Source organism: Silene latifolia, chromosome 10 (genome assembly GCF_048544455.1).
Source record: "Silene latifolia isolate original U9 population chromosome 10, ASM4854445v1, whole genome shotgun sequence".
Lineage (NCBI taxonomy): Eukaryota > Viridiplantae > Streptophyta > Magnoliopsida > Caryophyllales > Caryophyllaceae > Silene > Silene latifolia.
The window spans coordinates 159415417-159429485 of NC_133535.1; the positions used below are offsets into that span (position 1 = coordinate 159415417).

Genomic DNA, 14069 nt, shown 5'->3' on the forward strand with positions numbered 1-14069 from the left:
GCAACCAAACAACATTTTCTATTTCAGGTGAATTCTAAATTCATGTGATCTTTCACTTCCTAGGCAATGGAAATTCCTGCATGTAACCAAACGACTCCTTAATATCTTAATAATCAATCAAACTGTCAACCATGCAGATTTCTCAGAGTAAATAACATGCAGATTTATCAGAGTATACATACAATCATACATAAAATCATCCATGTAACCATGAACTAATGAGATATCATGGCTCACATTTTTTTAATGTTCTACCTGAATTTCCTAAAATGAAGATTCTGAACAAACATCAGACAAAGATAAACAAGCCTCTTCGGATTGATCTCTTTGTTTCCATTTGGCTGGATTCCTAAAATAAGCATTGTTGACGGAACAAGACTGATCACGGGAAGACATCTTGAAATTTTAACTTAAGCTTTTTATATAGCACTGTGGAAGATTTAATATGACTACCAAGACAACCTGATCCTGATCTCAAGCTCAGGTGAATGTGAAAATACTCGAGGATATTCAATGCCGTCAATTTCAATGCTTTTCAAGGGATCCTTCCAGTGCTGCACTTTCTCTGTAAGGATGCTCAAGATCAACTGCCAGAAAAGAAAACAAAAAACTACAATTGGTTAATTAAAGTTTTAAGGAAAATAATGCACACGATATTGGCTATTACTTTCAGGATTCGCCTTTTATGGATGAACAACAAGTACACCGATTTCAGCTTGGGCCTCGTGTTATCTCTATATACAATCCATATAAACAAAATGGCCAACAGCGAATTATAGGATATTGGATTGTTGAAGATATTGGATTTTATTTTATCGCATTCAGGCTAATACTTTTAGGCATGAAGTAAAATCATTTCAGCTCGGGTCACATTTTACGTATATATATATATTATATACAATCCATATAGCTATGAAACCAACACAGAATACCAAAAGTTTTCATATGGCAGAGGTCTGGAGGCTGACGATATGGGATTTCATTTGATGGTATTCATAATAGATTAGTGCAGCCATCTTCCCACACCAAACAATTCACCATAAATGGGGTTTGCTTGGAATGCGGGTAATGGTTACAAGGGTAATAGAAAATCAAATTTAAGGAATTGTGGAAGTAATGCTTGTAGAAGAGTTAGGGGGAGAGGACACTGGTAGTTCGGGCCAATTATAGGCCAGACAATTTTGAATCCGCAGGAGTGTGCATGAGTTGGGTCGATTAGATCAGTCACAAATACCTCCCGAGGGGAATACACTAATGCCATACCACTGTCACTCCCTGTCAATTTTAGTTTGGCCACCGTATCCTAGTACCATACCACCGTGCAACACAACACAACATACCTTAGCTGTTGAATCCTGTAAATTGGTTGTCAATGACAGCACATCGGGGTGGCAACACCAAAACAGTCCGTTCAGAAAGGCCACAAGTGAAGATTTTGTAGGAGTCCAAGAACTTGTTCCACACAGCTTTAACTCCCCGAGTTTGTACGGTACGCCAGTACCGGCATTCATCAGTTGGTCGTGTTCGAACTCAATCTATATAAATGCCAACAAAATCTTCATTATTTTCATCCATAGTACCCCATACTCGCATGTACACAACCGAAATACGAGTATGTTTAGTCATTTGGGGACAAGAATATTAAACATTAAACATAAATAAATGGGCAAGGATTCATACCTTAGTAGCGCTACACAACTCAATCGCTAAAGATTTGAAGAAGTTTGCTTCTACAAAAAAATTCTTTAGCTTAACAAGCCAACCAGTGGTCACGGAATACAGATTCGATGTACAGAATTGAGCATTACAGTGATCTAGCGCTTGAACCAACGACAGGGAGGTCACTACTTCACAGCAGCAAAAAAACTCTAGCAATTTAGGGGAGTCAATTATAGCCTTCTCTAACCCCACGCTAACTGAAATTCGAAGTTGCTTAAGTGAACTGCTTGAGATGTTAATGCATTTTAGCATAAAACATTCCGTAATTATTAAACTTTCTAACACCACAAGCCCATATGACAGCTCTGAAACAATATCATCTGTAATAGGAACACAATCAAACTCTAGCTTTCTCAAGTTTTTCAATGCAGCCACATTTATGTTCCATGGCCACGAAATTTCGTCACTCGGAGACAGACCATTATAAACAAACTTTTGAAGCGGAGATTCTTGGAGGTTGGATTGCATTGTTCCACTACCACGACTTTCAACTTCTACATTAACCTTTTTCATCCAGGGAATTGAAATTTTTTTAAGGTAGTTGTCATATGTAATATCTAATACAACCAAGGGGCAAGAAGAAATAATTCTTTGAAGCATATCCTCATCAAGAGTCGTTTCCGACATTAAATTCAGATATTCGAGTGAGATGAGGTCCATAGTTGCATAAAATGGCAGTCCAACGCTTGAACAATTTAAATATTTCAACGATTTTGCACGAAATAGAATTTCAGGCAACGTATAATCAAAGATACCAAGGTCATGGATTTCCAATATCTGGACTTGGTTTTGGACCGCAATCATTATCCATTTGTCAACCAAAGTTTCTATCTTTCCATCAACCTTAGGAATCTCAAGGTACATCTTTGTTATTCTATACTTCCGTTTAAAATATCTTTCCATGGTCTTATTGATGAACTCCACAAAACGTTCCCCTGTATCACTGTCATACGCGTAAGGATACTCCCCATATTTCTGAAAATATCGAGGACGAAAATCCAAAACCGGAATGGAAGACCAAGCATCAAACCACCTCTTAGACAATACGCTAGCGCTATCGAGGACGAAAATCCAAAACCGGAATGGAAGACCAAGCATCAAACCACCTCTTAGACAATACGCTAGCGCGACACGCCTCTTTAGTATCAAGATTTGAGAGAATAGTATGCAGTATAAACTCCGGAAGCTCCGAAATTCTATCCACTGTTCCCCCTTGCATCTTTGCTACATTTTCCCCAAATCCCATGTTATTTTCACAGGAATTTCGTCAAACACTTGGCATGCACTATCTTAAACCCTAATTTCCACAATTCTTGTTCATATGTTACTAGAAATTAAAATTATGAACTACCCATCTCAAACAACAGTATACAGCAGCTATGCAACATACTTAATTTAAAAAAAAAAAAAAAGATAAATAATAAAGATAACAAAAGAGTATACCAGAAGGATGAAATTCCAGAATACTTAAAGATATAATACTGAAATTACCCACAATTCATTTGATTTCCTTCATAAATTCTGGGTTAATCTTCCTCAAGTTACTAATTTATTTGAGTGAAAATATGAGATGATAAAAAGCAATTAAATTTTTAATGGAGTTCCTGGAAAGTAAAGGGGGATGTGTTCTTTTGGAGTGAAAAAACTGACCGACCGAATGACCCGACCCAATATCCAAATTGAGAATCCGATTTTGACTCATAACACGAATTAACTTAACTCAATATAAGTTGATTACCAAACCAAAAGTTAGTTATTATTATTATCGCTCCCCAAAAAATCCCCAAAAAAACCCTAGAATTTTCCCACCGCTAATCCGCCGCCAACCTTACCCTCCTCCTCTCGCCGGCGGCCACAGCTAATTCTCTTCTGGTCGCCGGCGAGAGGCTCTGCTTTCTTTGGGTCGGTTCTTTGTTCATCGTTTCTCCGGCGGCGTATTGGTTTGCAGCGTGAAGTTTGTTCGTTTCAATCGCCAACAGTAACTCAGTTTATCTGGGTTGTTTCAGTCTTCTTTTGTGAGATCTATGGTTTGATTTCTGCCTTTTAAACTCAGTTTTCTTAATTTACTATTTTAATACCTCTTTTGCTTTCGTTTATCTGGGTTGTTTAAGTTTCTTTGTTTGTCGGATTTTGTTTCGATATGAAGACGTCTTCAACCTTTTCTTCTGCTTCTGCCGCCGGTTTTCTTAATTACTTTGTTTTATTTCACGGCGGCGATAAGTTGTCCGATGAGGAAACTTATTTACTGAAAGCTTCTTCTCAAGTTGAAAACCCTTTTTCTCAAATTCAAGCGCTTAAGGATTTAGGCAATAGTTTTTTTCGACAATCTCAGTTTGATCAGACGGGTGGTTGTTACGACACCGCGTGTCGTTTTCTCAGTTCGACTCTCAAGGGTAAAATTGAGTTTGATTTCAACACGAGTTTTTCTTTAGCTGTTTCTTTGTGTTTAAACTTGGCCGCGTGTGCTACTAAACTCCAAGGTTTTGAGGAAGCTTTGATCTATTGTTCTTTGGTTTTACAATTTTTTCCTCGTCATGCTAAAGCTCTTTTTCGTAAGGCCGTGGCCCTTAAGAAGCTGAATAGGTTTCCTGAAGCTCGTTCTGTTTTGGAAGAGGCGCGCTTGGCTGAACCTCATAATAAGGATATTATTCAGAACCGCGCGGATGTTAGTCGACGCTAGCAATAAACAATAATGGTAAGCGTGTTATGGTTGCTCCTTTGGATACCACCGAAGTTCATGTTCCTCCTCTTCGACGACGTACACCGGTAGTAATGCATCATCCCCGTTTGGTTCTCGCTAGTGCAATGAGGGAACAAACGTCACAAATGTGTCCCGACTTGTCTGCTTGTTGTGTCCCCATAGCCTCACCAGAGGCGCCTTTGGATTCCGAGCATTGTAGTCCATTTGTGGACTCTCTGACTGATTCTGCGGTCAGTCAAAATTCCTCCCCAACTGACTCAAAATCGCATAATCTTCGCTTCTCCAACAAGAGGCGACCTCATACATGTAACACTACGGATTTTCCTTGGTGACTACTCGACCGAGTAGAGCTTACTCGGCCGAGTAGTCATATGGCTGCATGTTATTTTGGTTCTGCCGAGGAATACTCGGCCGAGTATAGTGAATACTCGACCGAGTATTGGACACTCGGCCGAGTGTGCTCTTACTCGACCGAGTGTCCGGTCTGGCGAAGTTATATTTTGACGGTTTGATTAGGGAATGATTAGGTTATTTTATATTTTCCGCGTCAGTTTCTAATATCAGTTTTCAAGCGTTATCACTTCTACGTTACCCTAATCACATCCAAATCATTCCCTAATCCTTCTCTTGAGCATTTCGTAGCATCTTTGTGTGGATAATTGCGGTAATTCTTGCGTATAAGTTCTTGTTGCACTGTTCGTAAGTTCTATCTTGGTAATTATTGCATCTTTTTGGGTTACTGTACATTTATATGGGAAAGGGATTTTGGGAATTGTGCAAAATGTAATTGTGTTGTATGATCATTGTATAGGAGAAGACTTCGTAGAGGAGCCTTTTTGATTGTCCGTGTTGCTTACTGCTGTGATTGCTAAGGTAGGGTTTCCCTACTCAGTTTTACTGTGCTTTGTCTGACATGTTGTTATGTTTATCGTTGTCTATTGATCATCGGAGTATGGAGATTGTTGTGATGATGTTGGTGTGAGGGAATTGAGTTGACTGTGATGTCATGTGATTGTGATTGTGGTGGAGTCACTTGCGGGAGTGGCTTCACACCCTAGTTCGCCCTCCGTGGAACCCGCCACGGGAGGGGATGTGCACATTAAGGGACAGGGATCATTGTCGCTCGTTGAGGAGCTGGACTAGGTGGGATCGGCTGCGGTCACCCACTGGCGGCGAGGATTACCTGTTGCGATGGGTAATCTGGCAGGGCTACACACTTTGGTGTGTAGCCGGTTACTGTGTGAGATTGGATGATTGGGAATTGGTGATGATCAGACGATATTTGCATTTGTTTGTCTTATTAGTTGAGTAATACTGACCCCGTTGTTGTTTGTGGAATCTGCTGTGATCCATTCGGGGATGGTGAGCAGGCTTGACAGGTATTGCTAGTGAGAGCTTGGGGATTATCTTGGGAGATTTGCCACCATGAGTCATAGCATCACCGACTGAGTCTTAGTGGACTTTTCATTTAATGTTAAGACTTGAGTTGTATTTTGTTAAACAGTATTTTGTTTTGGATCTTGTAAACTTTGCCTTTCACAGTACTTTAATAATAGTGCTCAGTTCAGACGCTTTTGATATGTACTAACCTCGGGAAACCGAGATGGTAACACACTTTCATGGTAAGGTGGTCCTGGTAAGGCACCTTGGTATGAGGGGGTGTTACAAAGTGGTATCAGAGCCGAAGATTCCGGCACCTAAACAAAATGGATTAATGAACCTAGGGAGTCTAAATAAAAGGAACCCGGGGAGAGTTGTTTGGAGCTACCGCAAAGACTCGGGAGACGTCCCGGAGTCGCAAATTGGCCCTCACTAACTCAAACCGGTAACATGGGGAAAGTGGTGAGAGTAAGATTTGTATGTCCATGTATGCAATGATGAAGGTCAGTAAAAGTTGATAGTTGGAAGTATATGTGTTAATGTTGTGAATGTGAAGATGGGAGGAATGATAGATGAGACGGAATGCGAATGATTGTCGTGTTAGAACTCGAATAAGCATGAATTGTATGCTGATATGATTACACTGTGGCATCAAAGTTGTGATATATGCATTATATGTTGATATGTTTATAACGTGGCTTTCTAGTTCTTGGAATTATGTGTAGTACGGGAATAGTGAGCATGATAGGAGGAAATCGTAACCTGTAAACCGTATATGTAGCGTAACTCGGCCGAGCAGGGCCGGTACTCGACCGAGTAGGGGGCACTCGGCCGAGTAACCGAGCACTCGACCGAGTGTTGATTGAAGGGATGTAGCAGTCGCTACTGTTTGTGACGACTCGACCGAGTATAGTAGCATACTCGACCGAGTATTGTCCACTCGGCCGAGTGTTGTTTCACTCGACCGAGTGTTGTTTCTGTGTTTTGACGTTTGCTTCTTGAGTCAATACTCGACCGAGTATCTGGGGGGATACTCGACCGAGTGGTCTGTACTCGACCGAGTATGATGAATACTCGGCCGAGTGTTCTTTTGGCGGAGGAGTGTTAAATTTTGAGCCTGTGTTTACGTTTCTTTAATTCTTATCAGCTCAAAATGCCGCCCAAAAGAACTCCTGCGCAGATCCAAGCTTCGGAGATGACTCTTGATGAGATTGCTCGCATGATTGAGCAACAAGAGGCCCTCCTTGAAGCTCTCAAGAATGTAGGAAAAGGGAACGAGAAGACAATAGATGCAACCCAGCTTAGCATCAATATCGCTCGTTTCCACCCTCCTACATATGACGGGGTAGGTGAACCAAAGCTACTCGAGAAGTGGCACCGTGAGATTGAGGCTCTCATGGAAATGGTTAAGTGCCCCGAGAACATGATTGTGGAGCAGGTAGTGTACTACCTAAGGGGGGAAGCTGCAGTTTGGTGGCAGAACGTCAAGGATGATGCTAGAGCTTACTACCAGGAGGAAGGGGCTATTCCGTGGTCGGGGTTGAAGAGTGCTATGAGAGAGCAGTTTGTGCCGGAGCATATCCGACACAAGATGAGATCCGACTTTGAATCTTTCACTATGTCTGAGGAGATGACAGTCACTGATTACTATCATCAGTTTGTGGAGCTATCTCGTTATGTGGAAGATTTGCAACTCGGACAGAGGGGTTTGGCTCTCCGATTTGAGAGGGGTTTGTCTGCTAAGATCGTGAGTCGTATGCCGGCTGGGGTTGCTACTGACCTTAAGGAAGTGTATCTGAGAGCGGGCCAAGCTGAGAGAATGGTGGATCTCTCAAGGGAGATCGAGGAGAGGACTGCTACCGAAAAGAGGAAGGCTGATGGCGGAAACAACAGTCAGCCAACAATTAAGAAAGGGAATTTCAACAATGCTAAGACTTTTTCTGGTGGAGCTGGTTTCTCTGGAGGTTCTCGTGGCTGGGGAAAGAATGGGGGTCGGGCTGTAAGTGACAACATCAACCTTACGTGTTTCAACTGTGGTGGGGTAGGCCACAAAAGGCGAGAATGCACGAGCTACAAGCCCGGCAATGGTTCAGGGGCTCGATCAGGGAATTTTTCTCAGGGGCCGACTCAGAGTTTTGCTAGTAGCCGACCGGGAGGCTCATGGGGGAACAGAGGTGGACAGGGTAACCAGGGCGGTTACAATCGTGGTGGTGGAGGATCCTATCAGCGCCAGAATAACAGCGTCACCCAGGATTCGGCAGCTAAGCCAAGTACCTCCAATGCTTCAGTTCAGGGTGGAGGACAGAAAAACAGTGGAAAGCTCTTCATGATGGACAAGCAGGAAGCACAAAATGATGCTCATGTAGTTACCGGTACCTTTCTTGTTCATAATGTACCGTCCTTTGTTTTGTTTGATTCCGGGGCTACACATTCTTTTGTGTCTAAGAGTCATGCTGTGTCTATGGGTTTGGGAAAGTTCGAAGTTGTGAAAGATGATGTGTTCATACCTTCAGGGTAGTCTGTGTCGTGTCTCAAGTTATATAAGGGTATATCCATGGTTATTGGAGGGGTAGATTTACCAGTAGATCTGTTAGAATTTCCTATGGATGGGTTTGAGGTGATTGTCGGGATGGATTGGCTAGGTAGGTATGATGCCAGGATAGATTGTAGACAGAAGAGAGTGTCTTTAAAGAGTCCCAAGGGTGTTAAGGTGTCCTATAGAGGGTTCGTGGTAAAGCCTAAGTGTAGGTTTATAGCAGTTATGACCTTAAAGTCATGTTTAAGGAAGAAGTGTCCTTTGATTCTTTGTCATGTGAGAGATCTTCGTGTGGAGCCGCCGACAGCTTCTGAGATATCCGTGGTGAGAGAGTTCGAGGATGTCTTTCCTGAAGAAATACCGAGTTTGCCTCCCAAGAGGGATATTGATTTTTGCGTGGAGCTTAAGCCGGGAACGGGTCCTATATCTAAAGCACCTTATCGTATGGCACCTAAAGAGTTAGCTGAGTTGAAGAAGCAGATTCATGAGTTGTTAGGCAAGGGTTATATCAGGCCTAGTGTGTCACCGTGGGGAGCTCCAGTTCTTTTTGTAAAGAAGAAAGATGGGAGTATGAGACTGTGCATTGACTACAGAGAGCTCAATCGGGTCACAGTGAAGAATAAGTATCCATTGCCGAGAATTGATGACTTGTTTGACCAGCTAAGTGGAGCAGGTGTATTTTCTAAGATTGACCTGCGGTCGGGGTATCACCAGCTGAGGATAGCAGATGAGGATATTCCTAAAACAGCTTTCCGATCTCGTTATGGTCATTACGAGTACGTGGTAATGCCTTTTGGGTTGACCAATGCGCCAAAGAGCTTTTTATGGATTTGATGAACCGGATCTTTACACCGTTTTTGGATAGGTTTGTGGTTGTTTTCATCGACGATATCTTAGTTTATTCTAAGACTAAGGAAGAGCATGAGGAGCACTTGAGGATAGTTTTGCAGACTTTGAGGGAAAATCAGCTCTATGCCAAGTTATCCAAGTGTGAGTTCTGGTTAGAGGAAGTGGCTTTTCTGGGCCATGTAATATCCAAGAAAGGGGTATCCGTGGATCCTAGTAAGATTGAGGCCGTTGCCAAGTGGGAATCGCCGAAGAACGTTGCTGAGATTCGGAGTTTCTTAGGCCTTGCCGGCTACTACAGGAGATTTGTGAAAGATTTCTCTACCATAGCGCGGCCTATGACATCCTTGATGAGGAAAGAAGTCAGATTTGTTTGGGATGGGAGTTGTGAAACGGCGTTTCAGACCTTAAAGGAACGCTTAACTACAGCTCCTATCCTAGCCTTGCCAGAGGGTTGTGAGAACTTTGAGGTGTATATCGACGCTTCAAAGAATGGTCTTGGTTGTGTCTTGATGCAGGGAGGGAAAGTGATAGCTTATGCTTCTAGGCAGCTGAAGCAATATGAAGAGAATTACCCTACTCATGATCCGGAGTGCAAAAGCGGTTGTGTTTGCTCTTAAGATTTGGAGGCACTACCTTTATGGCGCAACTTTTAAGGTGTTCTCTGACCATAAGAGTTTAAAGTATATCTACACCCAGAAGGAGCTTAACATGCGACAGAGACGGTGGATGGAGTTGATTGGAGATTATGATATGGAGATCATCTATCATGAGGGTAAAGCTAATGTTGTTGCAGATGCTTTAAGTAGGAAGAGCGTTCATTCGCTATGTACAGCTATGTCCTTGCTGAAGTTGAGAGACGAGATGTCTAGTTTGGGGATCTTTATGATTCGAGAAGGGAATACCATCGGGGATTTGACGATTGAGCCAGAGTTGTATGAGAACATCAAAAGTAAGCAAGAGCTCGATCCGAAGATCCAGGAGTGGAAGTCAAAGGTAGAGAGTGGAGCAGCTTCCAGGTTTTCTATACATCCAGATGGGAGTGTTAGATTCGATGGGAGATGGTGTGTTCCTGACGATGCAGAGTTAAGGAGAATGATCTTGTCTGAGGCTCATTGCACTCCTTATTCCGTTCACCCGGGTGGTGATAAGCTTTATAGAGATCTTAAGAAGACCTTTTGGTGGCCAAACTTAAAGAAAGATGTAGCTGAGTTTGTGGCTAGATGTTTGACCTGCCAAAGAGTCAAGGGTGAACAAAGGAGACCACAAGGTAAGATTCAGTCTTTAACAGTGCCCGAGTGGAAGTGGGAGTCGATCTCCATGGACTTTATTGTCGGGTTACCTAGGTCACAACAAGGTAACAACATGATTTGGGTGATTGTGGATCGGTTAACCAAGTCAGCCCATTTTGTTCCAATGAAAGATACTTGGTCTAAGATGCAGCTGGCTTTGGGTTACAGGAGACATGTGGTTCGGTTACATGGTATTCCGAAAGATATTGTTTCTGATCGTGATGCGAGGTTCATATCTAAGTTTTGGCAAGAACTGCAAGAGTTGATGGGTACAACGCTGAAGATGAGTACAGCTTTTCATCCGGAACCGATGGTCGTGGTCGAGACGAACGGACCATCAAGACCTTAGAGGACATGTTAAGGGCATGTGTTATGGACTTTGGAGGCAGTTGGGAAGACAGACTTGATTTGATCGAGTTTTCATATAATAATAGTTATCATACAAGCATTGGGATGGCACCTTTTGAAGCTTTGTATGGCCAGAAATGTCGGAGTCCAGTTTGTTGGGATGATAGTTCCGAGGCAGTGGTTTTAGGACCACAGCTGGTTCAAGATATGGTTGAGCAAATCCAGTTGATTCGACAAAAGATGAGAGCAGCTCAAGATCGTCAGAAGAGCTACGCCGACTTACACCGCACGGACATTGAGTTTTCGGTAGGTGACAAGGTTCTTTTGAAAGTGTCACCTATGCGAGGTGTTATGAGGTTTGGGAAGAAGGGTAAGCTAAGCCAAAAGTTTATAGGTCCTTATGAGATTTTGGACCGTGTTAGCGAGGTAGCTTACAGGTTAGCCTTACCACCAGCTTTGGATAGAGTGCATAATGTGTTCCACGTATCTCAACTCCGGAAGTATGTGAGCGATCCGTCACATATCCTTGAGATGGAGAACATCGAGCTTGATGAATCCTTGTCCTATGCCGAGATTCCTAAGGAGATTCTTGATCGCAAGGTTCGTAAGACCCGGAATGGCGAGACGGTCTTACTCAAGGTCCTTTGGTCTAATCATAATGTGGAGGAAGCCACATGGGAACCTGAGGAAGCTATGCGAGAACGTTTTCCTAACCTTTTTGATCAGGTATGTTTGGTTACGGGGACGTAACCGTTGTCTTTTTAGGGGGGTAGGAGATGGTCGCGATAGTGTTTTTGTTTTGTTTTTGTCTTACTAAGAGTCCGGAAATGTGTTGTGGTGACTTGTTGTGGTGGCTTGTATAGTTCGTTGGAGTCGTTTTATGTAGTTGGTATAGTCTTCTGTTGTAGTGTTGCTCTTGGTTGCATAGTAGAGTGTGAACTTCGGGACGAAGTTCTTTTTAAGGGGGGAAGATTGTAACACTACGGATTTTCCTTGGTGACTACTCGACCGAGTAGAGCTTACTCGGCCGAGTAGTCATATGGCTGCATGTTATTTTGGTTCTGCCGAGGAATACTCGGCCGAGTATAGTGAATACTCGACCGAGTATTGGACACTCGGCCGAGTGTGCTCTTACTCGACCGAGTGTCCGGTCTGGCGAAGTTATATTTTGACGGTTTGATTAGGGAATGATTAGGTTATTTTATATTTTCCGCGTCAGTTTCTAATATCAGTTTTCAAGCGTTATCACTTCTACGTTACCCTAATCACATCCAAATCATTCCCTAATCCTTCCCTTGAGCATTTCGTAGCATCTTTGTGTGGATAATTGCGGTAATTCTTGCGTATAAGTTCTTGTTGCACTGTTGGTAAGTTCTATCTTGGTAATTATTGCATCTTTTTGGGTTACTGTACATTTATATGGGAAAGGGATTTTGGGAATTGTGCAAAATGTAATTGTGTTGTATGATCATTGTATAGGAGAAGACTTCGTAGAGGAGCCTTTTTGATTGTCCGTGTTGCTTACTGCTGTGATTGCTAATGTAGGGTTTCCCTACTCAGTTTTACTGTGCTTTGTCTGACATGTTGTTATGTTTATCGTTGTCTATTGATCATCGGAGTATGGAGATTGTTGTGATGATGTTGGTGTGAGGGAATTGAGTTGACTGTGATGTCATGTGATTGTGATTGTGGTGGAGTCACTTGCGGGAGTGGCTTCACACTCTAGTTCGCCCTCCGTGGAACCCGCCACGGGAGGGGATGTGCACATTAAGGGACAGGGATCATTGTCGCTCGTTGAGGAGCTGGACTAGGTGGGATCGGCCGCGTCACCCATCGGCGGCGAGGATTACCTGTTGCGATGGGTAATCTGGCAGGGCTACACACTTTGGTGTGTAGCCGGTTACTGTGTGAGATTGGATGATTGGGAATTGGTGATGATCAGACGATATTTGCATTTGTTTGTCTTATTAGTTGAGTAATACTGACTCCGTTGTTGTTTGTGGAATCTGCTGTGATCCATTCGGGGATGGTGAGCAGGCTTGACAGGTATTGCTAGTGAGAGCTTGGGGATTATCTTGGGAGATTTGCCACCATGAGTCATAGCATCACCGACTGAGTCTTAGTGGACTTTTCATTTAATGTTAAGACTTGAGTTGTATTTTGTTAAACAGTATTTTGTTTTGGATCTTGTAAACTTTGCCTTTCACAGTACTTTAATAATAGTGCTCAGTTCAGACGCTTTTGATATGTACTAACCTCGGGAAACCGAGATGGTAACACACTTTCATGGTAAGGTGGTCCTGGTAAGGCACCTTGGTATGAGGGGGTGTTACAATACAGCACTATATTTATCAAGTCAAGATTATGAAAATTTGTTACATGGTACAAACTTGGGTTTCTACCACCCACGATCCATGTCTTTCATGAGGGTTCGTCCCCTCACCTCTAAAACTATCCAGACGGGAACTCCCCATGAGGTTATTCATGGGACAGCAGAAGTTCCCACCTCTTCTCCTCCACCGGAGATTCCTTTTACACCCTTTGATATTGAACAACCTGAATGTGTTGAGTTGGTTACGGAGGAGGTAATTTTACAGGTTGATAAGAAGACGCGTCTTAATTCGTTTACTCCATCTCCTACTATGACCTCGTTGGTCCACTATAAGTTTGCTGCTGTCAGGAATTACTCTCTTGGCAAAGAGAAAATCAATGTGTCTTGCCGCACTAAAGTCCGAAAGGCTCGTGTTTCTAGTGTTTCGAAGGAATCCTCACTGACTTCTGCCAAGCTTTCACCTTCTTTTTGCAGGTACCACAACATTACTACTACTACTACGAGTTTGAAGCGGAAGGAAGCCCACTTAATCGAGTTTGCCACTTACTACCATCCGCCGTTCAAGAAAAGACGTCTTTTTTCTTCACTTCTAAGTCCGTGTTATGTTTCTACTGTTAGTTGGGTTTCGAGTGGTTTTGGGGTGGCTTATACCCCTTCTTTTGTAATTTAATGTACTCTGGACTTGCTTTTATTTCTATAAAGTTTATTGTTGTCAAAAAAAAAAAAAAAAAAAAAAAAAAAAAAAAATATAAGTTGATTACTTCCTCCCTTCAACTCTAGTACTCCACCCTACCAATTTTATTTTTGTACCCTATTTACGAGTCAATATTTTAATTTTTTCTCGATCTGTAAGTGAAATTTCACTTTTGTACACTATTCACGAGTGAATATTTTAATTTTCTCTCGATCCATAAG

General features: G+C 42.5%; 3 protein-coding genes across 3 annotated transcripts; 2 read left to right on the forward strand and 1 right to left on the reverse strand.

Annotated features, from left to right (window-relative positions):
- Positions 1-110: 110 nt before the first annotated feature.
- On the reverse strand, positions 111-3638 carry LOC141608756 (uncharacterized). The gene is made up of 4 exons (XM_074428101.1): positions 3552-3638; positions 1681-2943; positions 1341-1535; positions 111-587 (listed from the first exon to the last, which is right to left on the reverse strand). Exons 1-4 carry the CDS (start codon positions 3636-3638, stop codon positions 450-452), a joined length of 1683 nt encoding a protein of 560 aa, XP_074284202.1. The 3' UTR covers positions 111-449.
- Positions 3465-13899, forward strand: LOC141609461 (uncharacterized). The gene is made up of 2 exons (XM_074428510.1): positions 3465-4726; positions 13163-13899. Exons 1-2 carry the CDS (start codon positions 4426-4428, stop codon positions 13822-13824), a joined length of 963 nt encoding a protein of 320 aa, XP_074284611.1. The 5' UTR covers positions 3465-4425; the 3' UTR covers positions 13825-13899.
- On the forward strand, positions 3860-4399 carry LOC141608757 (uncharacterized). Its single transcript, XM_074428102.1, has one exon. It carries the CDS (start codon positions 3860-3862, stop codon positions 4397-4399), a length of 540 nt encoding a protein of 179 aa, XP_074284203.1.
- Positions 13900-14069: the final 170 nt, after the last annotated feature.